This window comes from Canis lupus, chromosome 22 (assembly GCF_011100685.1).
Source record: "Canis lupus familiaris isolate Mischka breed German Shepherd chromosome 22, alternate assembly UU_Cfam_GSD_1.0, whole genome shotgun sequence".
NCBI lineage: Eukaryota > Metazoa > Chordata > Mammalia > Carnivora > Canidae > Canis > Canis lupus.
Window position 1 is genome coordinate 6,969,351 of NC_049243.1, and position 23,901 is coordinate 6,993,251.

General features: G+C 38.2%; 2 protein-coding genes across 24 annotated transcripts in view; one reads left to right on the forward strand and one right to left on the reverse strand.

The window, feature by feature from the left end:
- Positions 1–6,750, reverse strand: part of LACC1 (laccase domain containing 1) — a 181,659-nt gene extending 174,909 nt beyond the window's left edge. For 4 of the 12 annotated variants that reach the window (XR_005376268.1, XR_005376267.1, XR_005376269.1 and 1 more), the window contains exons 1-5: positions 5,808–5,860; positions 5,073–5,692; positions 3,867–4,048; positions 2,956–3,121; positions 562–787 (exon numbers count right to left, since the gene is read on the reverse strand). Coding sequence is in view for 8 of the 12 variants with exons in the window: in XM_038569598.1 (XP_038425526.1) it covers positions 562–787; positions 2,956–3,121; positions 3,867–4,048; positions 5,073–5,634 (1,136 nt within the window). In the remaining 4 variants the exon portion in view is untranslated. Of the gene's footprint in view, positions 1–561; positions 788–2,955; positions 3,122–3,866; positions 4,049–5,072; positions 5,693–5,807; positions 5,909–6,287; positions 6,396–6,669 lie in introns of those variants that run through there. The other 8 variants (XR_005376271.1, XM_038569604.1, XM_038569603.1 and 5 more) reach the window with 6 other exon arrangements.
- A 253-nt stretch (positions 6,751–7,003) lies between these two features.
- CCDC122 (coiled-coil domain containing 122) overlaps positions 7,004–23,901 on the forward strand; it is a 43,432-nt gene continuing 26,534 nt past the window's right edge. For 4 of the 12 annotated variants that reach the window (XM_038569606.1, XM_038569611.1, XM_038569612.1 and 1 more), the window contains exons 1-4: positions 7,443–7,849; positions 15,779–15,864; positions 16,385–16,500; positions 22,659–23,057. In XM_038569606.1, the coding sequence (XP_038425534.1) occupies positions 7,842–7,849; positions 15,779–15,864; positions 16,385–16,500; positions 22,659–23,057 (609 nt within the window). In that variant the 5' untranslated portion in view covers positions 7,443–7,841. Of the gene's footprint in view, positions 7,053–7,429; positions 7,850–13,750; positions 13,796–15,778; positions 15,865–16,384; positions 16,501–18,600; positions 18,690–19,425; positions 19,694–21,879; positions 21,995–22,658; positions 23,058–23,901 lie in introns of those variants that run through there. The other 8 variants (XM_038569607.1, XM_038569615.1, XM_038569614.1 and 5 more) reach the window with 8 other exon arrangements.

Consider the following 23,901-nt stretch of genomic DNA (forward strand, 5'->3'; position numbering starts at 1 on the left):
TGGGCAAGGTTTTGTTGACTGGAATCGAAATACAATTCAAATCAGGCAATTTTCTTTTGTAGAAATGACAAGTAACAGCTATTAATAGCAAAACTTCATAATTCAAAATTGCAAGGGAGCACTGAAAGTTGAAAGTGACTACATACTTATATTGTCTAACATTTTTGCTAAAAGAATATATTCCTCTAATTAATTACAGAAGAAAAATACTATCTTCCGGATAGTTTATTATATTTAGATTTTAGCTGAGGAAGGGCTACGAAGCACATGGCAACTTTTCTATATGAAGTTTAAGTAGATCTCTCAAAACCAAATGCCAAATATTATCTTCCTTCACTTTTAAGTCAATAAGAGATAACAGAAAAATTTCTGTTATTTAAAATTCAATGAAAATAGGTTTCCTAATCAAAATAAGTTTTTGTATATATGTGTACATCAGCTACTTATTTATGTACCACTTCAATTTTTCTTGGAGTTACTAATTATTGTCTACAATAATTTTCATTTTAGAAACAATAAGCAATATCCAAACTTTCAGTTCTGGAATAAAATCAAACATACCTGGTGGCTTTACGAATGTCAACATAGGGATCTGGTGAATCAAATAACCGTACACATTCAGGATCAAGATTATGAAATTCCTTTGCTGATTCCCTTGGCAAAGTAAAACAGCAAGGTCCTACTGAAGGTCCCAGTACAACAATGATGTCTTCCAGACTACAGCCATATTCTGTGACCATAGCATTCACTGTAGCCATTGCAACACCTAACAAAGTACCCTTCCAACCTGGTAAATAGAAAGAAAAAGAGGTAAGGGAAGTTAAAATATAACATTTCACAGTAATTTATTTTCTAACTTAAAAAATGAGCAACTTATATATTTTTCAAACCCCAGGAATAGCAAATAAATCACCGAATCAATTAATTAAGCTATATAATCAATTAAATAAAATACTCCTTTTTTTTTTAAAGATTTTATTTACTTATTCATGAGAAACACACAGAGAGAGAGGCAGAGACACAGGCAGAGAGAGAGAGAAGCAGGCTCTCTGCAGGGAGCCTGATCTGGGACTCGATCCCAGGACCCTGGGATCATGACCTGAGCCAAAGGCAGATGCTCAACCACTGAGCCACCCAGGAGTCCCAAAATACTCGTTTTTAAATGAGGTACACTATGCAAAGCACCTGATATGGGAAAGACATTTAATGGGAGGTCCTTCCACTTTCTTTAAAAATATTCTACTCTTCCAGTTTCCACTGAGATTATACCTTTGTAGTGTTCTCTCTCTCCTTCACTTTATTTTCACATTTTTAAAAATGGGGTGGGGGAATAAATAACATAAAATTTGCCATTCTAACTATCTTCAGTAGTGTTAAATATATTCACATTTTGTGCAACCAAGCTCTAGAACTTTTTCATCTTGTAAAACTGAAACTCTATACCCATTAAGTAACAACTCCCCCTTACCACTACCCCCTCAGGCCCCTGGCACCCACCATTCTACTTTGTTTCTATAAATTTAACTACCTGAGATATTTTATGTAAGTGGAATCTTACAGTTTCTTGTGACTGACTTATTACATTTAGCGTAATGTCCTCAAGGTCCTTATTTAAATAGGTGTCAAGATTTCCTTCCTTCCTAATGCTAAATAATATTTATATCACATTTTGCTTATATATTCATTCATCTATGGACACCTGGTTTGCTTCCACCTCTCTGCTATTATGAATAAACCTGCTATAAGCACAGGTGTGCAAGTATCTTGTCGCAATCCTGCTTTTAATTTTTTTGGATATATACCCAAAAGTAGAACTGCTGGATCATATGGTAATTCTATGTTAAAATTTTTGAAGAACCACCATACTATTTTCTATAGCAGCTGCACCATTTTACATTTCCACCAATTGTGCATCAGGGTTCCAATTTCTCCACATCCTCACCAACATTTGTTATTTTCTTTTTTTTTTTTTTAATATGAGCTATCCTAATACGTGTGAGGTTATATCTCATTGTAGTTTTGATGTGCATTTCCCTAATTAGTGACATTAAGCATCTTTTCACAAGGTTGTTGGCCATTTGCTTATCATGTTTGGAGAAATGTCTATTCAAGCTCTTCATCCATTTTTATTTGGGTTATTGCTTTTTTGTTGTTGTTGAGTTGTAGGAGTCTTTTATATAATCTAAACATTAACCCTTTATCCGATATATGAACTGCAAGAATTTTCTCCCTCTCTATGGGTTGCCTTTTAGCTCTGTTGACTGTGTCCTTTGATGTACAGTTTTTAAATTTTGATGAATTCCAATTGATCTGTCTTAACACAGCATCTAAAAATCCCTATCTTTGGAGAATAAAGGCACTAGACCATAACATATTAAACTAAATGCTGTGTTGCTTTGCTTGCTTTTTCTTACCTCCATACCTTTACTCAGGATGCTGCCCCTTCATCTTCATGAATACCTTTCTCCAGCATGTCTTATCTTCCTATTCCCCATTGCTTAGACTTCAAAGGTTTTCAATCAGAGGCAGTAACACACTCTTTGGAGTGTTTTGAAAAGCATCAAGGGTTTTTTGTTTTTGTTTTGTTTTTGGTTATTATAACTGGAGGAGCTACTGGTATTAGAAATTTTGAAAGCCAAGCAAACTGCAATATAAGATTATCTTGTCCAAAATGTTACAGAAAATGCTGAGAAACACTGGCACCTAGTCAAGTCCTACAACAAACTCCTCAGGAATCATCCTGGGTACTGCTTCCTTTGGGAATTCTACTTTGATTCATATAACTCAGGTACTGCTTGTATCTGCTCCTGTAATAAAAATATGCTGGCTCTACTCCTATTTTTATACTTAATACCATGTAAAGTAATTACCTGTCATGCCCACCAGAAATAAACTATAATTTTTCTTGTACTATAAAACTGGTAAAATCCTAAATGCGTAATTAAATATACTTACCAGAATGGGCAACCCCACATGCTTTTTTGACAGGATCAGCAAAAACAATTGGCATACAGTCAGCACCAAGAGCTGCTATTGTGACTCCTCTCTGATTTGTGGTGATTCCATCGTAAGATTCAGGTTCCTTCCTTCCCATAATCCAGACGTCATTGGCATGATCAGTCTAATACCAAAGATGTTTGAGAAAAATATTTTGAAAGTAGAATTTCTCATACCATAAGCTTTTTCTGAAGATGTTCTTTTGTACAAAATTATATATCCAGTATAATATTACTAGCAAGCATTAAAAATATTACTTCTATATATGGTAAAACATCAAATTTACTTGTCATTTAACTTCTGATATTGTAATCTCTGCATATTTTACTCCAAGGAAAGCAAACTTTAACACTTAAAAATTTAATACAGTCCATCATGAATATCTCCTACTAGAGATGAAGAAATCTTCACCTGTAGCACTTTCCATATAGTACTATTTATGGAAAGAAATTAATTACCAAATTAAAGATATTTTTTATTTTTCCTGACCCAAATAATGCTAGGACTCTCTACGAAACAAGGCATCAGTAATGATCCTAGTTCTTCCTAATGTTGATTTAGAAAATAATGGCCTTTTTCTCTCACCATTCTGGAATCTTCCTTCTAAATCAAAAAGGGTAGTGCTACTATACTCTGAGAATTAACTGTACTTTTAGACACAAGGAGATTCAGGTAAAAGATGTCTGTCATAGGATTGATTTTTAGACCATTATTGTACAGATCTAGGAAAAACAACCATAAGCATTATCCTAAAAATTTGGGATAAAACACCAGATGCAAAAGTTAAATAGCTTGTTTCAAGTCCATGTAGTCATTAGCACAGTCAAGAATATACTTTAGATCTTCTAAAACGTGAAACAAAATTTTACCTTTATTCGGTAAAATTTCTCCACGTTAAATCCAGCAGCATTCCCCAACCTACGCAGATTTTCTTGAACCACCACCTTGGGATCTCTCCGTTTGGAACTACTGAAGAGATTGAATGAACTAAGAGTTGGGATGTAAGATATTCCACCTGTTCTTGTAGTAAATCCATGTAAAAAAATATCTGCTGAATAGAAGTAGTAAAGATTAAAAATAAACCATGCAAAAGACTATAAAATGTTACAAACCCTCTGATTTCTACAGCTCCCTGTACCTCCATGTGTTCTTGTTACATATGACTTTGTGTTTGCTTTACCTTCCCCATGGGATTATTGCTCTTCAAAGAGTATCCTCTGTCCCACTTGTCTTTGTTCCTAACAGCATATAGCCCACGGTAAATATTGTTTAACCAAAGAGTAACACTGACTATTTAAAATTTCATTCTTGGGGATCCCTGGGTGGCTCAGCGGTTTGGCGCCTGCCTTTGGCCCAGGGCATGATCCTGGAGTCCCGGGATTGAGTTCCACGTCGGGCTCCCTGCATGGAGCCTGCTTCTCCCTCTGCCTGTGTCTCTGCTTCTCTCTCCCTCTCTGTATCTCTCATGAATAAATAAAATCTTAAAAAAATAATAAATAAATAAAATAAATAAAATTTCATTCTTCTGTGAAGGTGCCAATGAGTTAAAGTATCAGAATTTTTAAATAAGAGATGCTTAGTGTCATAAATCTCTTTTTAAAGGAAGGCCGGGGGGGTTGTCGTAAAGCTGAATTTGCATAAAGAAAATTTATTTATCTAGGGGGGCTTTGAAGGGACCATCCCTTGATATCCCTGACCTCTCATATTAGTGAACTCAAAAATCTTATAGTTGGGATGCGGGGGTGGGGTGGGGTGGGGTGGAGTGGGGGGGACTTAGCAGTTGAGCGTCTACCTTTGGCTCAGGGCATGATCTCAGATTCTGGGGGGGCGAAGGGGGGATTGTGGGGGTGGGAATCAAGTCCCACATCAGGCTCCTTCCACCTGGAGCCTGTTTCTCCTCCCTCTGGCTGTGGTGTCTCTGCCTCTCTTTCTGTGTCTCTCATGAATAAATAAATAAAATCTTAAAAAAAAATTCCTATAGTCTACAAGAGAAAGGTGGGAAAAAAGGTGAACAACCTCTAAAGAAAGACTGTTTCTTCATGTATATAGTAAAAACAGCATGGTGTTCAACATACCTGAGATCAACGGAGATGTGATAATGGTTAACTCTCCTTTCAGTGCTGGCAGAGTTCTCAAATACGTTTGTATTTCATTCTGGATTGCTTCTACTTCTTGAGCTGTGATCATGCTTACTTCAGTGGATTGTTTCAAAAGACCTCCCCTCGAAGTCACCTGTAAGTCTTCAAATTCAAAATTGTAAACACTGGTGAAGAGTTGATCAATAAAAGCCTTCAGTAACGTCTTCCGGTGCATGGATACAATTACCTTAATGCTGCTCAAATTTTTTTCATCAATTTTTTGCTTAATAGTATACAAAGAGGCAGCCATACTAGGATTGCTAACAGTCTCAAATTCTCTCAAGAGAGTTGATAATCCATTGCTTCCTTCTAATTCACAGTTATTATGCGCACCATCCCTTTCACAGCTGATGTTATTGTAACACATTATGCAAAGAAACTTAGCCTTGGCAGCATGGTGGAATCGGACAGCGTCCAGTGTCTTCAGCAAGGCTTGATGACTATTTTTCTGAGAGTTAAACTGCAAACCAAAGAAATCAACCAACACTGCCTCTGCCATCCTTCCACGAAGGTGCAAAGCTCTTCAAAAATGATTTCTGCGCCTCCCAGGAAATCACCTGTAAAGAAAAATTAGCCGAAGAACGCAAGGTCGTATCAATCTTCTTATAGTTACAACAGAAATTTGTACCTACGTTTAAAAGAAAAAGTTTCACTGATCTAAAAAAACATAACCTGGGTGGCTGGGGAATCCCTGGGTGGCTCAGTGGTTTAGCACCTGCCTTTGGCCCAGGGTGTGATCCTGGAGTTCCCCGGATCGAGTCCCACGTCGGGCTCCCTGCATGGAGCCTGCTTCTCCCTCTGCCTCCCTCTCTCTCTCTGTCTCTCATGAATAAATAAATCTTTAAAAACATTAAAAAACAAAAAAATAAAACCATAACAAAATAGTCCATTATTTGCCTTAAGAGAACCATGAGACCTGAACCATCTCTTAATTCACTTCTCAGGAAAGTGATTTTGTGCATCTTTCCAGCAGAACAACAGTTCCAGTTTCTGTGTGGAAATTCTTTTTTTTTTTTTTTCCCCTTTTTTTACACAGCAAATTCTAAGTAGGGAATTACTGGACTTAGACAAAGTCCTCTTTCTAATTACAGGGTGTCAACTTATGTTACAAGACATCATTAATCCCGACGTGACTGGCATGTTGGGTCCCACCTCTTCCTAAGAAATAGGTTCAATGGAGCTGCACCGAGAATGCGCGCTTTTAAGCGGGTAAAGGCTGAGACGACCCCGCAGTCACAGGGCACTCCGGGTCGGCGCCGGCCCGGACGCGCGGCCCCCGCGGCTCCCGCCACAGGGGGCGCCCCCGCCCCGCCCGGCCGCGACCCGCTGACCCGCGGACACGCCGCCCAGGCGGTTTCCGCCCGCCCCCCGCCCGCCGCCCGCCGCCCGCCGCCCGCCGGCCCGCGCCCGCCTCGCCGAGGACCCCCGCCTCGGGCCCCGAGGGAACCCGGAAGCGACGAGCGCCGCGCTCGGAGCCCTGAGTCCGACCCCGCGACGCCCGCCCCGCCCGCCCCGCCCGCCTCACCCGCCTCACCGCCGACCGGCCACGGGCGCCCCGCCCGGCGGGAGCTCGACGGCCGCGGCCCCGCGGCTTCGGAAGGCCGGGCCGGCCGGCGCCCCGCAGGGAGGCGCGGGCGAGTTCGGGGCCCGGCGAGGCCGCCCTCCGCCGCCCGAGGGAGGGAAGAGAAACAGGAACAGAGGCTCGTAGCCCGAGCGAGCCCCGTCAGCTAGTGGGGGCCGGGGGGCGGGCGGAGCGGGCCGGCGGGCGGCGAGCCCGGGCGGGGGCGGGGCGGGGCCGCGAGGGGGCGGGGCCGCGAGGGGGCGGGGCCGCGAGGGGGCGGGGCCGCGAGGGGGCGGGGCCGCGAGGGGGCGGGGCGGCCCACACGCCCGCGGGGCTTCTGACGTGCTGGCGGGCAGGTGAGGGCGCCGGGCGGCTGGAAGGCGGGCCCGTGAGGGAGGGGAAGGGGGCGGGGAAGGGGGCGGCGGGCTGACAGGCCAGCGGGGCTTCCGACGGGCTGGCGGGCGGACCCCTGAGGGGACCGGGCTGCGGGAGGGCGGGCAGACCCTCGAGAGTAGCCGGGCGGGCGGCGGGGCGGCTGACAGGCTGGCGGGGGGCCCCTGAGGGGGTGGGGGGAGCCGGGCGGGAGCGGGACGGCGGGAGGGCGGGCCCGTGAGGGAGCGGGGCTTCTGACAGGCCGGCGCGTGGGTAAGGAGAACCGGGCGGCGGGAAGGCGGGCTCGACCCCGAGGGGAGCAGGGCGGGCGGCGGGCGGCGGGCGGGCCCGCGAGGGGGCGGGGCGAGGGGCGGGCCGGCCCCTTGGTTTAACCACCGGAGCCCATCCATCCCTGAGAACCGGCTCGTGTTAGCGCTTGGCGACTCGCCCCATCCAGGTTCCAGTAATCGGCCTCGGGGTGGAGTTCGTTTGTAGTTCTTGGGGTTTGTTTTTTTTTAAGTGCGGTTTTTGTCGTTGTTGTTCCCAGAAACACTTGGTTGAACCTTCCTTGCTGACCGGACCAACACTCCTTACAGCTCCTTTCCTTGTACTGACCAGGTCTTACGTGCCCATTTAAAAATATGGACCCCTCGTAGAAAGCTAGAAGGCAGTGACTCTTAGAATTGTGATAAATTAGCACCCTCGGCTAACCTCGAAGAGTACAGGTGTAGCATACATTTAGAAGTATTGAACATCTACTACGTGGAAGGCAGATGCTAAGGTAAAGGGGAGATGTGTCCAGCCCTCAAGAGTAGGGGAGAGGGGATCCCTGGGTGGCGCAGCGGTTTGGCGCCTGCCTTTGGCCCAGGGCGCGATCCTGGAGACCCGGGATCGAATCCCACATCGGGCTCCCCGGCGCATGGAGCCTGCTTCTCCCTCTGCCTGTGTCTCTGCCTCTCTCTCTCTCTCTCTCTCTCTGTGTGTGACTATCATAAATAAAGAAAAAAGAAAAAAAGTAGGAGAGAGAGTGCTTCCTGTGCAACTGGTTGTGATGGAAAGAGAGACCCCTTTTGTCTTCATTGTTGCTCAGGTGATAAATGCTGAAGAAATTTCTCCTGCAAGAGAAAAAGTCCTAGGTACCTGGGAGTTTAGAAAAGCACTTGGAGATGGGCAAGTGCTCCATTCTATTTGACGAGGGGTAATGGGATCACAAACCCAGGATAGGAATATGCTGTTCATATCCCTGGCAGATATTTTTGTCAAAATTTGTGTTTTCATGATTTTTGTAGGGCATTTGTCAAGAACCCTAGCAGTAGATGGTACACCTGATCAGAAGGTGCACACTGCACTCTCTGAGTCTGTTTTATGTTAAATATTACCTTGAGCAAAATAGAGGTCTTTTGAGTTACAACGCTGGATTAAAATATTTATCCCTGTTTTTATAGACAATGGTGGGAATTCTTTTTTTTTTTTTTTATGAAACAGTAGGGGCAGTAAAAATTTTTAAAATATTTCAAAGTGGGAAAGCTGCCAGGGAAGAGATTGTTATTGTGTTATATTTACATACTGTTTCCTAGACTATCTAGCCTCATCTCCTAACTCTTCCCTCATCCTCATTCACCCCACTCCAGTGGTTCTCCTGGCTGCACATCAGAACTACAAGTAGAACTTAAAAACAAATCTAGGGACTCCACTTGATATACATTTGAAATAGAATCTCTGGGAGTCAAGTCTGGGCATGTTTTTCTTTGCTGTTTATTTTGTTTTTAATCTATACAGATGATTCAGATGCATAATTAGGTTTGAAAAAACAACTGCCTGACTCCCAAGCCACTCAAACTAAAAAAGGCTGTTACTTGGATGAGCTACAAGATTTTAGCCTTTACATATGCTATTCCTTGTACTTAGAACACTCTTCTCTTTTTACGCTTACTTAACTGCTACTTGTTTAACATCTTTCAAGCTCAATCATAACTTTCCTTGAATCCCCATTCTCTCACCAGAATTAATTGCTTCTTCCTTAGCATTTTGTCCATGCAGATGAAGGCCTCTCATTGATGCAGTCTGGACCCATAGCCTAATAATAAATTGAAAAAGTCAATTAATCATTGAAGTATATGCTTTATAAGGATGAACTTGATAGTACATAAATTTTTTCTAAGTTTTTTTTTTTAGAAGTCATTTTAACCAGCACAATAACAGGTACAACTGGCATAAACAGGTTTGGGAACAAACACAGGTAACTCACTGTCAAACTGTACAATTCAACTGATAGGAGCAGAAGTAGGCAGATTCACTGGAGAGTGGTTTCCTAACCGTTCAGCATGATGTGGAAATTAGCAGCTTATGATTTACAAAGAAGATAGAATGAGTTAATTGATTAGAGGTTAAGTGCAGGTAGACTAACAGAGTGACTACTATACATCTACATTTGAATTATTTGACATGGTATCTATCTCCCTTAAAGAGACCTAGAGCATTTTGAGGACAGAGTTGATACCTGGCTGTTCAGGAAACCGTTGGAGAAATCCCCAGAAGTTCTTTAATTTTTATTTTTATTTATTTGAGAGAGAGAGCATGTGCACATGCAAGAGGGGACAGGCAGGGAGAGGGAATCTTAAGCAGACCAAGCTGAGAGTGGAGCCTGGGGCAGGGCTTCATCCGATGATCCTGAGATCATTACCTGAGCCAAAACCAAGAATCAGATGGTTAACCAACTGTGCCACCAGGCACTCTGAAATCTCCAGAAGTTGTTATGTCACCATATAAATCTTAAAAGAACAAGTGGAATTTTCAAAAACTGTAAACAGTTGTTTTTAAGCCATTCACACTAAGATTCATGGGTCTTTCCAGAAAAGTAAATATAATATTGCAAATTTCCTTGTTAAAAACCTTGTGTTAACTTCCTAAGGCTTCCATAGCAAATTACCACAAACCAGATGGCTTAAAGCAACAAAAATGTGTTCTCTCATAGAAACAGAAGTCTCAAATCTAAGTGTTGTCAGGGCCATGTTCCCTTCAAAGTGTCTCATTTTCCTTGCCTCTTCCAGTTTCTGGTGGCTCCAGGTGTTTGTTCCTTAGCTTGGAGCTGTGTGACTTGGGACTCTTATATCTTCATCCTCATATGGTTTTAATGTGTGTCAGAGTTTCAAATCTCCCTCTACCTTTCTGCTATAAGAACACCTGTGGAAATAATGACCAACCATATGAGAACAAGCAAAGGTTATTTATTCAGAGTTTGCTATGGCAGGAGAATCAGCCATCACTTTTGTGTTGGCAGAGTAGCAAAGTTTCATAGTGGAGAGAAGGAAAATCTTCAATGATACCCCAACTTGGGGCTCTTGGCATGGGAAAGCTGTAGGTAGGTTAACTAAAGCAGGACATCCTATGTGATTGGTTAAGAGTGTGCATTTTGGCTTTCTCTGATTGGTCCCAAGTTGGAAGTGGGGACAGAAATTAGGGAAGCTGTTAGTTATTCATCAAACACTGGTTATTTGGGGCCAGTTGTTATAAGACTTATTGTTTAGCTTCTGGAATTGTTATTAGAGATAGTGGTCTGGCTTCCTATGAGTCTGATATAGATAGCTGGATGGCTTCCTGCTCTGGTGACTTTAGATAGCAGGATGGTTTTCTGAGTTGGTTGCTGCAGGTTGTGGGTGAAAGTGCTATATATATATATATGTCCGGCCACTGTTTGCATAGTCAGTCTCTTAGCTGTCACTGGATTTAGGGCCCACCCTAAATCCAGGATGATCTCATCTCAAGACTCTTAACTTATTTACATCTGCAAAGATCATTTTTCCAAATAAGACCATATCACAACTTCTGGAGGTTAGGAATGGACATCTTGGCAGGACAAAGGGACACCATTCAACCTACTACAAGCTCCTTGTGGTTTAGAAATCATACTTACAGACTAAAAGAAGACCTTCCTTCTTACTGTTTCTGAATAAAACAAGCAGGTAGGTTATGACTGGATTTCATCATAGCCTATCATTTCTATTTGAAACAGTGGCCTAGCTATCCCTTAAAGCTTGGATTCAAGCTGCTGATCAGTCTCTATGTTTATACTTTAAAACGAGACATTTGGTAGTCCAGTCCTATTACAACATCCAGAGAAATCTCACTTTGGGTAGAAAGCTAGAAGCAATGTGGATAATGTATTGTCTTTGATAGGAGGTTGCCTATATCTTTGATAGAAGTTAAGGAACAGATCCTTTGAGTTTTTTGTTTTGTTTTTGTTTTCAGCATCTTGAAACTTTAATCTTATTGCCTAGTCAAAGAAGAGAATAATGCCTAATTTTAGCAGATCCTAAGACACAAGTATATAATAGGTATTAATAAATTTTTAATGATTCAATAATTAATTCCTTTGGAAGACTCTGCTAATGTTGTAACTATGGTCTTTTTTTACCTGAAGTATGTATCATTCTTACTCATTTATACAATGTATCACGTTTTTCCCACTATTATCTTTACTTGTTGGAATTGAACCACTCAAATTTGATTTCATCATGTTTGTGACAAATATAGGCCATAATTTAAAATTTGCTTGATTCCAGGAACTCTTTTATCTTATCTTTCTCCAGGCTAATTTTTTTTAGCTTTCTCAGTTAAATATCAGCTTTAGAAATTAAGGTACCCTGCCCACTTAGAAAACAAAAACAATTTCACACAAAGAAAAATTATCTGTTTTTTGATTTCTATTCTAAAAGGGTAGAATGAAATTATAAACTTAATTACTTTAACTACCTAGCAGGTTCACATGACAGCTTTTCCCATTCAGAATGAAAAACAGTGCTTATGTGATGTGGGTGCACATATACAATTGCTTCCTCTTAATTCTTCTAAGCTAAAAGCTCTCAAAAGCCCCAGAGGAGTTTGACAGCCTTGCTTTATTTTGCTCATTAACTTAGACGAGGTACCAGATGATGAGTTTCCAAAAGCTGGAACCATGGCCTTTTTAAATTCTCCCAAGAGTCAAATAGAGGGGCTTGCCTCTTCAAAGCAAAAGAGATAATGTACAAATCTAAGTGCTTAATAAATGTTAATTTGGATACTAATTGTTTCAAATTCCATCTTTCCCACTTGTTGGATGTAAGGCCTTTGGCTAATTTCTTAATTTCTCCAACTCTTAGTTTACTCATCTACAAAATATATGTAAAAATAATATCCAGCTTATAGGATTGCTTTGAGGGAAAATAAAGATAATTAATGTAAAAACACTTACAAAAAATGCTAATTATTTGTAAGTACTCAATAAATGTTGACTATAGTTATAGAAGAATGGTATTTTATTATAGTATTATTATAGTATTTGCATTACATTGTTTTCTGTAAGCTAACCTTTTTTTAGTTGAAAGTATTTTTTCTAAATGATTGTGTTTTATACGTAAGTTGGACATTTACCATTAAATACTGTAGATACTGTTTTTTTCATTAGACATTTAATTCATCTTTTTTTAATATTTATTTATTCATGACAGACACAGAGAGAGAGAAAAAGAGAGAGAGGCAGAGACACAGGCAGAGGGAGAAGCAGGCTCTGTGCAGGGAGCCTGATGTGGGACTCGATCCCTGGTCTCCAGGATCACACCCTGGGCTGAAGGCAGTGCTAAACCGCTGGGCCACAGGGGCTGCCCTTAATTCATCTTTATATTCCTCACAATACTTTGCACATTACATGTATCCACATATGTGGTTTGAATGAAAGAGTAATTAATACTGTCTAGTCTCTAAACTCTGATTTTCATTGATTTACACATTTTTAATGAATTATCAGTAGATGGCAGTAGTTTGTTTTCATTTTTATCTTTTGTCCATTCTCCAGTAGAGATCCAGAAGAAACTTAAACTTTGCCAATTTTTTTTAGATTTTATTTATTTAAGAATGAGAGAGCACAGGGGAGGTAAGGGGAAAGGAACAGAGAAAGAGGGAGAAGTAGATTCCTCTCTGAGCAGGAAGCCTCACTTGGTGCTCAATCCCACACAAGACTAGATCATGACCTGAGCCAAAGGCAGATGCTTAACTGACTGAGCCACCCAGGTGCCCCTAAAACTTTCCCACTTTAAAGCAAATATCCTTTCACAAACAGCTTAAATAAATGTCACTCAAGAGTTGCTTCAGAAATAGAGATCAAGAAGTGCTAGTTATATTTTTATTATTAAATCTAATTTTTTTATTTTTATTTTTTAAGATTTAATTTATTTATTCATGAGACACAGGGAGAGAGAGGTAGAGACACAGGCAGAGGGAGAAGTAGGTTCCATGCAGGTAGCCCAATGTGGGACTTGATCCTGGGTCTCCAGGATCATGCCCTGAGCCAAAGGGAGATGCTCAACTGCTGAGGCACCCAGGCATCCCTTTCTTTGTTTTTTAGATTTCTTCACCAAATTTTTTAGGGAATCCAAAAACAAGACCTTATATTTGTCTTCCTGGAGCTTACAGTTTAACGAACGAAGCAATGTAGTATAAAATAATGGAAATAATAAGATAAAAAACTGTCGAGTAGCAAGAATTTGCTAAATGCTGTCATGTAATTTTTTTAAGATTTTATTTATTCAGGAGAAACACACACACACACACACACACACACACACACAGAAGCAGAGACACAGGCAGAGGGAGAAGCAGGCTTCCTGCAAGGAGCCTGATGTGAGACTCAATCCTGGATCCCGGAATCACGCCCTTGAGCTGAAGGCAGATGCTCAACCGCTGAGCCACCCAGGTAACCTGATGCTGTCATAAATAATTTTATTTTAGTCCTCACAGTTATTCTAATGAGTTAGGTACTACTATTATTTCTGTTTTATAAAGAATCTGAGGCCCTGCTTGGTAAGAATTTACCTAATAAATTAGTAAGTTGTACAACCTGAGTTCAAAGCTAGCTCTATCTTATTCTATGACCTAAATTGTTATCATGGTATAATAGAGATATAGAAACAATTGTACTAAAGAGAGGGAAGGATCATATCTAGCAAGAAAGATTAAAAAAAAAAGACTTCTTAAAGAAGATGCCATCTGTGATAGAGTTAAAGATTGGCTGGAATGTTGACATGGTAGGAACAGTATTTTAGGAGCATAAGTCTATCATTAGAACAGGGTTAATTGGAGTGGAGACAGACTACAAATAGACATCTATTAAGTAAGTGCCAGATACTGTTCTAGGTCTCTGCCCTCATAGAACTTACATTAATAAAAGGAGATAGAAAAGAAACAAGTGTATATAAAATACCAGTAGTGACAAATGCTATTAAGAAAGATGAGGCAGGACACCTGGGTGGATCAGTGATTGAGCTTTTGCCTTTGCCTCAGGGTGTGATCCTAGAGCCCTGGGATCGAGTCCCGCATCGGGCTCCCCACATGGAGCCTGCTTCTCCCTCTGCCTGTGTCTCTGCCTCTCTCTGTGTGTCTCTCATGAATAAAGAAATAAAATCTTAAAAAAAAAAAAAAGAAATATGAGGCAGAGTAAGAAAGTGGAGAATGAAGAAGGGGAGGTCAGGTCATGTTTTAGAGAAAATTAATCTGGGAAGACTTCTCTACTAAGATACTATTTAGAAATGGTAAGCAGTGACTGGATTCCAATATAATTTAAAGATAGAACCAATAAATTTTGCTAAGAGAATTACATGCAGCATATAAAAGTCAAGATTCTGGCTTGTCCTTTGGGTAAACAATTAGGGCAGAAGTCCAGGGCCACATACTTGGAAAATGTCTTACAGACGCCTTGAAACATCAATAATGAGCTCTTGTTTATGATTATCTTGGGCAATTCTTGTTGAATTGCCATGGGCTCTACACTCTTCTAGAGACCTCTTTGCTAATGTCTCCAGGGTTTGGGGGCCTGAATAAGAAAAACCTGTAATTTATTGAAAGGAGGAGACTGAAGGAGGAGATTTAGTGATCGTGATGCAGTGAACAGATATCAAGAGTTCAGTGTGGAATATATTAAGTTGAAATTCCTGTAAAAATCTAAGTGAAGATATCACATAGGCAATTTGGAATCAGTCTGGAGCTCAAGAAGGATGTTCAGGTTAGATATATAAATAGGATAAAACCTGTAAGTAGATTTTAAAGCTATGCAACTAGATGACATCACCTGAAGAATGACTATAGAGAACAGGCCTCAGGACTTAGCACTGGGACATTGACATAGATGAGAAAGCTGAGGAGGAACTAGCAAAGGAAACCCTAGACAGAGTCCATAATAACTAATGACTCACTATATATGTAGTATATATGGTAACATACTATGTAATATATATATATGTATATATTATATACACACACACTATTCTAAGCATGCTACATGTATTACTTTAATTACTTAATTTTACATTACTTGCTACATATATATCTTTAATTCTTTAATTTTATATTACTTTAATTATTATGACAGCCCTGTGAGGTTTTGCAGATGAGGACCCTGATCAAAGAAGTTTAAAAACTAAAAAAAAAAAAAAAAGAAGTTTAAAAACTTGCTCAAGATCATAACAGCTAAAAATCAGGAGAACCAAGATTCAAATAGAGTGCTATTTTCCTCCTAAACTTTCTTACTTAACCATTGTGTTTTAATTCTTGGAACTAATGATGAAATATCATTGCCATCCCTGTGAGATATTAGACAATTAATTTGTTTTCAGGATCACCAGGTTATATGACAGGGGAATAAACAAAACTGAAAAATTATCAAAATTTTTTATTTTTGTAGGCATAAAAGAGGTGAACCAGAAAGGGAGAAAGACAGTAGAATGTCAGGCAACAAAGAAAGGAAGAGTCAAGGAGTTCCTGAAGAAGGTAATGAAGCAATCTCAAGAAATAAATAATTGAAAAATAAGCAGCAACAAAAAAGTAGTATGATAGAATAATTGTGTTAAAATATTTAGCCAAATAGAATAGAAGGAAGCCTTTAAATTTCTCCAGGAAGAAACTTACATGGTGTTTAGAAAAGGCATAACAACCTGAAAATGCAGGCCTATAATGAAAATTCATCAACTATAATTGCTATATAGTTGTTACGGTAGCACTGTAATTATGCATATGTGTAAGTGGTCTGGGTAAAAAAAAATGAGGATAATCAAAATATTTATACTGTTCCACACAGGAACAGGTTTAACATTACAGTAGGGATTTCTAAATTGTGTATTGTTAAAGCTTTTGATTTCGGTTTTGTTTATAGTCAGGGAATATTACTAACCCTAAGTCTACTTTATTAATGAGAAACATCATATTTTTCATGACTTTGAGTGAAGAAATAATATCTTTCTTAGAATGTTTGCACTTAAATTTTTATTATGTACTTTATTCTTTTGTTCAGCTCTGGCTAACCAAGGCACATCTTCATTAACTGATGCAGTAGAACAAGTTGCAAAGCAACAACAATCACAAACATCAGAAATAGAAAAAAACAAAAAAGTTCTATTACATTTGCAGGTAATCCACCTTATATAGTCCTTTAAACGAGTTATTACTTTCTTCAAAACGATATTAAATTGTTAACAGGAAAGTTATTAAGGATACTTAATTTTGAGAGGCTTTTTGAAACTCCTGTTTTTCATGTTTACTCCTTAATTATTCTGTTATCCCAAAGTAAAGTCTATGTAAGTAATTCAGTTTCCTGGAACATTTTACACACCCAATATATAAGGATTCAGCAATGTCCTTACAACTGTAGTATGTACATATAAAACCCAATGTATCACCTAGAATTATTTTAAACTCACTTCTACTGATAGTTTTTCCTAAAATACTAAATTGAAGGAAGGTTAAGTTTTTAAGCCAATGTTTTTAAAGCCATGGCTTGTGAGTTATAGTTGTCAGTGTACATTTCAAGTTGATAGGAAACATTTTTGTGTTCCTTACATTTCATAATATATTCATAATTACACTGCAGGGAATCTGGAAGCCATGCTTGTTTTTTTGTATGCAGCACAATTAGATGTAACTATACTCTGTTAATGTAGCTAAAGAAGCAAAAATGGGAATGGTATCTTTACTATGTGCTTTGTAAAGGTTATTATTAAATATATTATAGAAGTAACAAATAGGCTCTAGAGCCCAGCTGCCTAGTTTGAAAGAAGATTTGCTACTTTTGCTCCATGGTTTAATTTCTCTACCCTTCTTTTTTCATATTTGTAAAGTGGAGATAATTTATGACCTGCCTTCAAGGTTTTCATGAGGATTAAATGAATTAATATTTGTAAATATATGTAAAGTATCCTGCTGGGGCTCTGGTGGACAGTATAGAGCTGGATTTTGATGTTGGCTTTAGGTATTAATGCATCAGCAGATATATGATAATAATTATACTATCATGGTAATATGGTTCTCTTATAAATATTTGCATTGCATTTATCACTTTTAGAAAAGAATACTTTTTTGCAAGAATATAATACAAAAATAATAATGTCTTAGCTTTTATAAAGACATTTTATGTAAAACTTCTGTCTTCAATGAGTCTCACAGATGTTATTTCACTTATATTGAGGGCCTACTTTCTATTAAGCATTTTGCTATTGTCCTGACTTGTCTATTGAAGAGGTCAGAAAAAAATAATCATACTCAAGGTAGAAAAGTGAACAATAGAGGCATGAACACAGATTTAACACTGAAGGAGGAATGATCACAAAGTGATGTTTCAGTTGAGCTTAAAAGAAGACACTGGAGTTTACTTGAATAATTGGGTATCTAGGACAGGTTTAAGGGTTAGGGGATGAGGAGGATGGTATCCTAGACAAGATCCTGAGAAAATTCACAGAGGCCTGAAGTAGCATCTGATACATTCATAGAACTACAGTTGATCCTTGAATAATGTGGGTATTAGGGGCACCAACCTCTGACCCAATTAAACCCACATATAACTTTGTCTCCCCAAAAACTTAATTACTAATAGCCTACTATTGACTAGAATACTTACCAATAACATAACAGTCACTTAAGACATATTTTGTAAGTTATATGTATTATATACTGTATTTTTATAATAAAGTAAGCTAGAGAAAAAAATGTTAAGAAACCCACAAGGAAGAGAAAATAGATTTACAGTAACTGTACTATCTTTATATATATATATATATAAATATATGTATAAATTTGCCTATAAATGGACCCATGCAGTACAAATCTATGTTGCTCAAGGGTCAACTATATATATAGTTTGTTGGCAGTATAGCATAAAGTATATTTTGAGAAGTGGTGGGAGATACATACTTTGATAAGAACCCTGGACGTTATTCTAAAGGCGATAGGAAGGTTTCGATGGGCTTTAAGCAAGAGAGAAAATGATTACATTTATATTTTGGAAAGAGAATTAAAGAAGCACAAAACAATACTTTTAATAATCTAACATTCATTCATGATAAAAACTCTAGCAGGAGTAGAACTTCCTTAATCTGAAAAAGGGTATATATATCCCTTTATGAATCCCACAGCCAACTTCAAACCTCATAGTGAAAGACTAAATGTTTCTCTCCTAAGATCAGGAACAAGGCAAGGATATGTGGTTTTATCACTTCTATTCTTTCTATGGTACTAGTGGTTCAAGCAAGTGCAATCATGAAAGAAAAATAAATAAAAGGCATCCATACTGAAAGGAGGAAGTAAAACTGTTATTATTCACAGAAGTAAGTACAACCACTTAGGAAACAGTTTAGTTTCTTAAAATATTAAAATATATTTACTGTATAATCTAGCCATTAAACTTCTAGATATTTGTTTACCCAAGAGAAATGAAGGTATATGCTTAATGGAAAACTGCATACAACCCAAATACCCATCAGAACAAAGTGTGGTATATCCATACAATAGAATGCTACTCAGTGATATATCAGCACTGATATATACAACAATGCAGATGTATCCAGAAATAATTATGCTGAATGAAATATGTGAGACTAAAAAAGTATATATGATAAAATTCTACTTATGTAAAATTCTTGAAAATGCAAGCTTTAGTGACAGACAGCAAATGAATGGTTGTCTGGGAATGGAGAGATGGAGAGGGAAGGATGGATTGCAAAGTAGCAGGAGGAAACTTGTGGGTAAGGGATATGGTTATTATCTTTATTGTGATATCTCATGAGCATAAAAGTAAGTCAAAACTCATCAATTGTAAAGCTTAAATATATGCAGTTCATGTAAATTCTACCTCAATAAATCTATAAACAAGGAGAAGGAGGAGAGGGAAAGAAGAAGGGGAGGAAAAAGAAGGAAGCAAGAGGAGGGGTTAGGCATGAGGAAGAAGTAGAGGAGGAGGAGGAAAACAATATCAATGAATTCCAGGGAAAGCATAGAAATGAATTGAAGAAGGAATTGACTAAAGCCAGGGAAAAATATTAATAGTCTATTACATTATTCCAGGAGAGAGAAGAGATGATGACCAAATCAGTAGAAATACCATCTTTCACCAGAATGATCAATAGTGTCAATAACCTGATCTAGCTGGCACTGGATATATCCCTGTGCTTCATTCATTCAATCATTTAATATTTATTGAGCATCTTCATTGTACCAAGTACTATTTTAAGTACTGAGAAGATAATGGTAAAGAAGATAGACAAAGTTACTGCACTCATGGGGCTGACTTTCTAATCAGGGGAGGCAGGCAATAAAGAAATAAACAAAAAAGGTAATTCCATTAATTGATGTGTTACAAAGGAAATGCAATAATGTGTAGAGAGTAACTCAAGGGGGAGGATAGATGGTTAATTTATATTTTAATTCAGGGAAAACTATTTGAAGAATAATAATAAAGCTGAATTGTAAAAGACAAAGACCCCAAAAGGTAATAACTAGAGGTAGAAAAGTCTTAATGTTGAGAGAAAAATTACAAATACCCTCAAGATGGGAAGGCACTGGGCATATTTAATAAACAGAAAAGAGGCTGGAAGAGGGGAGACTAAAACATGGGAGGGAAGGCACAATAAATGGTGACTAGAGGATATATGACCTTGTAAGCCACATTAAGGAATTTGAATTTCATTATTACCACAATAAGAAATCATTGGAAGGTCTTGAGCAGGGAAGTAATATGATATGACTATGTGCTTGAAAGATTCTTCAGTCTGATGTGTGGAACATGATTGTGGGAGAGGGGGAAAAACAGAAATAGGAAGACAAGTCAGGAATCAGGCCACACTACAAAAATTGGTCAGAAGTGAATTTGGGATTTTACTTTAAAGGCCCAACCATCAAGCTTTGCTAGTAAATAGGTTGTGTGGTAGGGGCTTAGATAAAGGGAAGAATCAAGATGACTTGTAGGTCTTGAGTATTAGGTGTAAAGTGGTGCAATTTATTGAAATCAGGAAGACTAGGGGAGGAATGTGTTGGGTGTATATATTATTCTTTTCTGATCACATATAGTTTTATTTTTATTTTTTTTTAAAGATTTTATTTATTTATGATAGTCACACAGAGAGAGAGAGAGGCAGAGACACAGGCAGAGGGAGAAGCAGGCTCCATGCAGGGAGCCCGATGTGGGATTCGATCCCGGGTCTCCAGGATCGCGCCCTGGGCCAAAGGCAGGCGCCAAACCGCTGCGCCACCCAGGGATCCCTCACATATAGTTTTAGATGTCTGTTGGGTATCCAAAGAGGAATGTCAAGTGGGCATTTGGAATATCAGAGCTGGAGATAAAAATTGAAGTTCATCTGCATGTTGTATTTTTCTCTCTCATCTCTGCCAGGAAAAGGATAGCTGGGTGTGTCTTTTTAATACACTGACCTATCCCAAAATTATATATTTATTTAAAGATAATGATGATGTTAGGTAGAAGAGAAAAAAAACGAATGGATGATGGTCTGTGGAGTTGTTGTTTTTTTTTTTTTTTAAAGATTTTATTTATTATTTATTCATGATAGAGAGAGAGAGAGAGAGAGAGAGAGAGAAACGGGCAGAAGGAGAAGCGGGCTCCATGCAGGGAGCCCAACGTGGGACTCGATCCCGGGACTCCAGGATTGCGCCCTGGGCTGAAGGCAGGCGCCAAACCGCTGAGCCACCCAGGGATCCCCTGTGGAGTTGTTTTGATGGGAGGATCTATAAAATTTTATAAACAGATAGTAAAGAGAAGGAAGGAATTAAGGCTGGTTCCCAAAGTAGTACCATTAATTAATTAGTTTGGGAAACTAGGGGTGTGGTAATTTGCATTTTTGGTCCCAATTCTTCATCTATATTTATGTCTATATGACTGTGTCTGTACACCCTTGCCACATATTATTACAGTGAGTGGGTACTTCTACCCCTTGACTGAGTTTCATCATGTGGCTAGCTGAGATGTTAACAGATATTATAAATAGAAGCTTGAACAATCTCTTCCATAATTGTACTTCCATCTGCTATCATCATGAGGACATGCCTAGCTTAGCCCACCATATTTAAGATACATATGAAGCAAAGCCAAGACACCTAAGCCAGCCTTGTCAGCCAAACCAAACCATCTTACTGCCAAGCGACCCCAGACATTTGAGCATATCTAACCAATGTCAACAGCTAGCCAATTCCAGTTGCTCCCATTCATGTGAGCAATAAACATTTATTGTTGTATGTTACTGAGTTTTTGTGGTTCTGACAATAGATAAGTAATGCAAGGAAGAACAGGACGGGAAGGGGAGTAGGATTAGTCTGATTTGGGGTACATGATGAATATGAGATTAGCCAGTGACACCTAGGTATAGGACTCAACAGCCACTTAGGTTCTGTGAATCATCGGCATATATGTAGCTCAAGATGTAAGTATGGATAAGATTACCCAAGGAGTATACATAGAATAAGCAGAGGAAATTATGATTGTGACCTGAAGAAGACCTGTATTTGAAGGAACAATGGAGATTGAGAAGGAATGCTCAGACATCTGAGGAGAACCAGAGAAGAATGGTGGTGTGAAAAGTAGGTTTTAAAAAGGAGGTGCTGTGAGAAATGCTGCCCCAGAGAGGTAAGACAGACATCTTTATATACATTTACAAATAAGAAAGTAAGCTTTGGATAGGGCAATTAAGTTTGCTATGTATGATCATACCAACTAGTAAATGGCAGTAAGGGCCCTAGAGTCTAGATCTTTTGATTTTTACTAGGGCTTTATCATATTATCTTTCTTCAGTGTATACTTCTGATGTCCATAAATATATTATTTAAATGATTGTAAAGTAACTTTTATATATGAAATGTTACCACAAGGGATGAAACTTTAATATTTTAGATGAACATTAAAAAGTAAGAAACAGAGGGACGTCTGAGTGGCTCAGTGGTTGAGTGCATTCGGCTCAGGGCGTGATCCTGGGGTCCTGGGATGAAGTCTGGTGTCGGGCTCCCCAGAGGGAGCTTGCTTCGCCTTCTATGTCTCTGCCTCTCTCTCTGTGTCTCTCATGAATAAATAAATAAAATCTAAAAAAAAAAGTAAGAAATCATTCTAGGCTACCTCTAACATTATAAAATAATTTTGTTACTTATTGAATGGTTACTTTTATTGTATATCAATTTTTCTATATATGATAAATATGTTTTTGTTGTGATTTTACTACAGACTTATGGATCAAAACAATAACATTTTTATGTTGAATATCATGAGTTAGTACTAATAGTACTGAAATATTTTACAGAGTGAACTCCGTGAGCTTAAAAACCAAATAGCATCTGTCTCTGCAGAAACTAAAGAAACAGAAAGGCAAATTTATCAGCAGGATGCTGCCATAGAGAATGCCAAACTTCAGTGTGGGAATCTGGAAACTCAAATCAAATCCTTACATACAGAAAATGTAAAGCTTCAATTTGACATAGAAGCAGCCCAGGAACACTTTGAGGAATATATGATAAAATATAATGAATATTATACAAAAATAAAAGCGCATAAAGATAGTTTGGTGGAGGTAGAAAGCAAATGGTCACTGATGACTGCACTCCATGAAAAACGAGAGCTTGTTAAAAAACTAAAAACAATGAAAGAGGAACTTATGCAAAATCTCCAAAATCCAGAAGGAAATCACATAAAACAAGTACAGGTTTGAAAAATCACTTATCAGAACTTTTTTTTCTATTACTCCTTTTTTGCAAGTACACTTATTAAGTGATGAATGTATCATTAACTTAATAAAATACCAATGATTGCCATAACTAGATTCAGAAATTATTTTCACAACTTTTAAAAACTTAAATATGTGAGTTATGTAACAACTACACCAGATGTACAAATGAATAAAGGAATTTCTCAAATCCCCTGTGGATTAATAAAAAAAAATGTAGTCAAAATTGCAGTGAATAATTAATCCATTTGTTTTAGAAAGTGTGACTCACAAAAATGTTGAAGCCCTAGCTTTTTAAGCTAATGAATCCAATCAATTCAAATAAATTTTATGTGCTTAATGCTGTTATACAAACAATATCAATAATTGTACCTTAAGAATTTTTCTATTTTTAATATTATTTTTTGAAGACAATAGGAGATATCCACTTAAATGGATATCTGTCATTTCTTACTAGAGAATTTAAAAATATCCTTCGTACTGTTGCTAGGCAATTGCTACTATGACTACCACTTTTCTCATGTCTTATTTACCTTTAATTTTTATTTTAAGTTCTTATTTTTTATTATTTTTTTCTTTAAATTCAATTTAGTTAACATATACTATATTATTAGTTATTGTTGCTAGGCAATGGACACTATGACTTTTAATATCTTATTTGCATTTAGTTTTAGTTTTAAGTTTTTAAAACAAAGATTTATTTGAATAATAGTTCTTTATTCTTTGTATCAAAGTAATATTCTAATACTGTTTACCAAAATTAAATGCGATGGCTAGATTTTTAAAAAAATTATAGAAATGCTGAAAATATTTAACTTATATT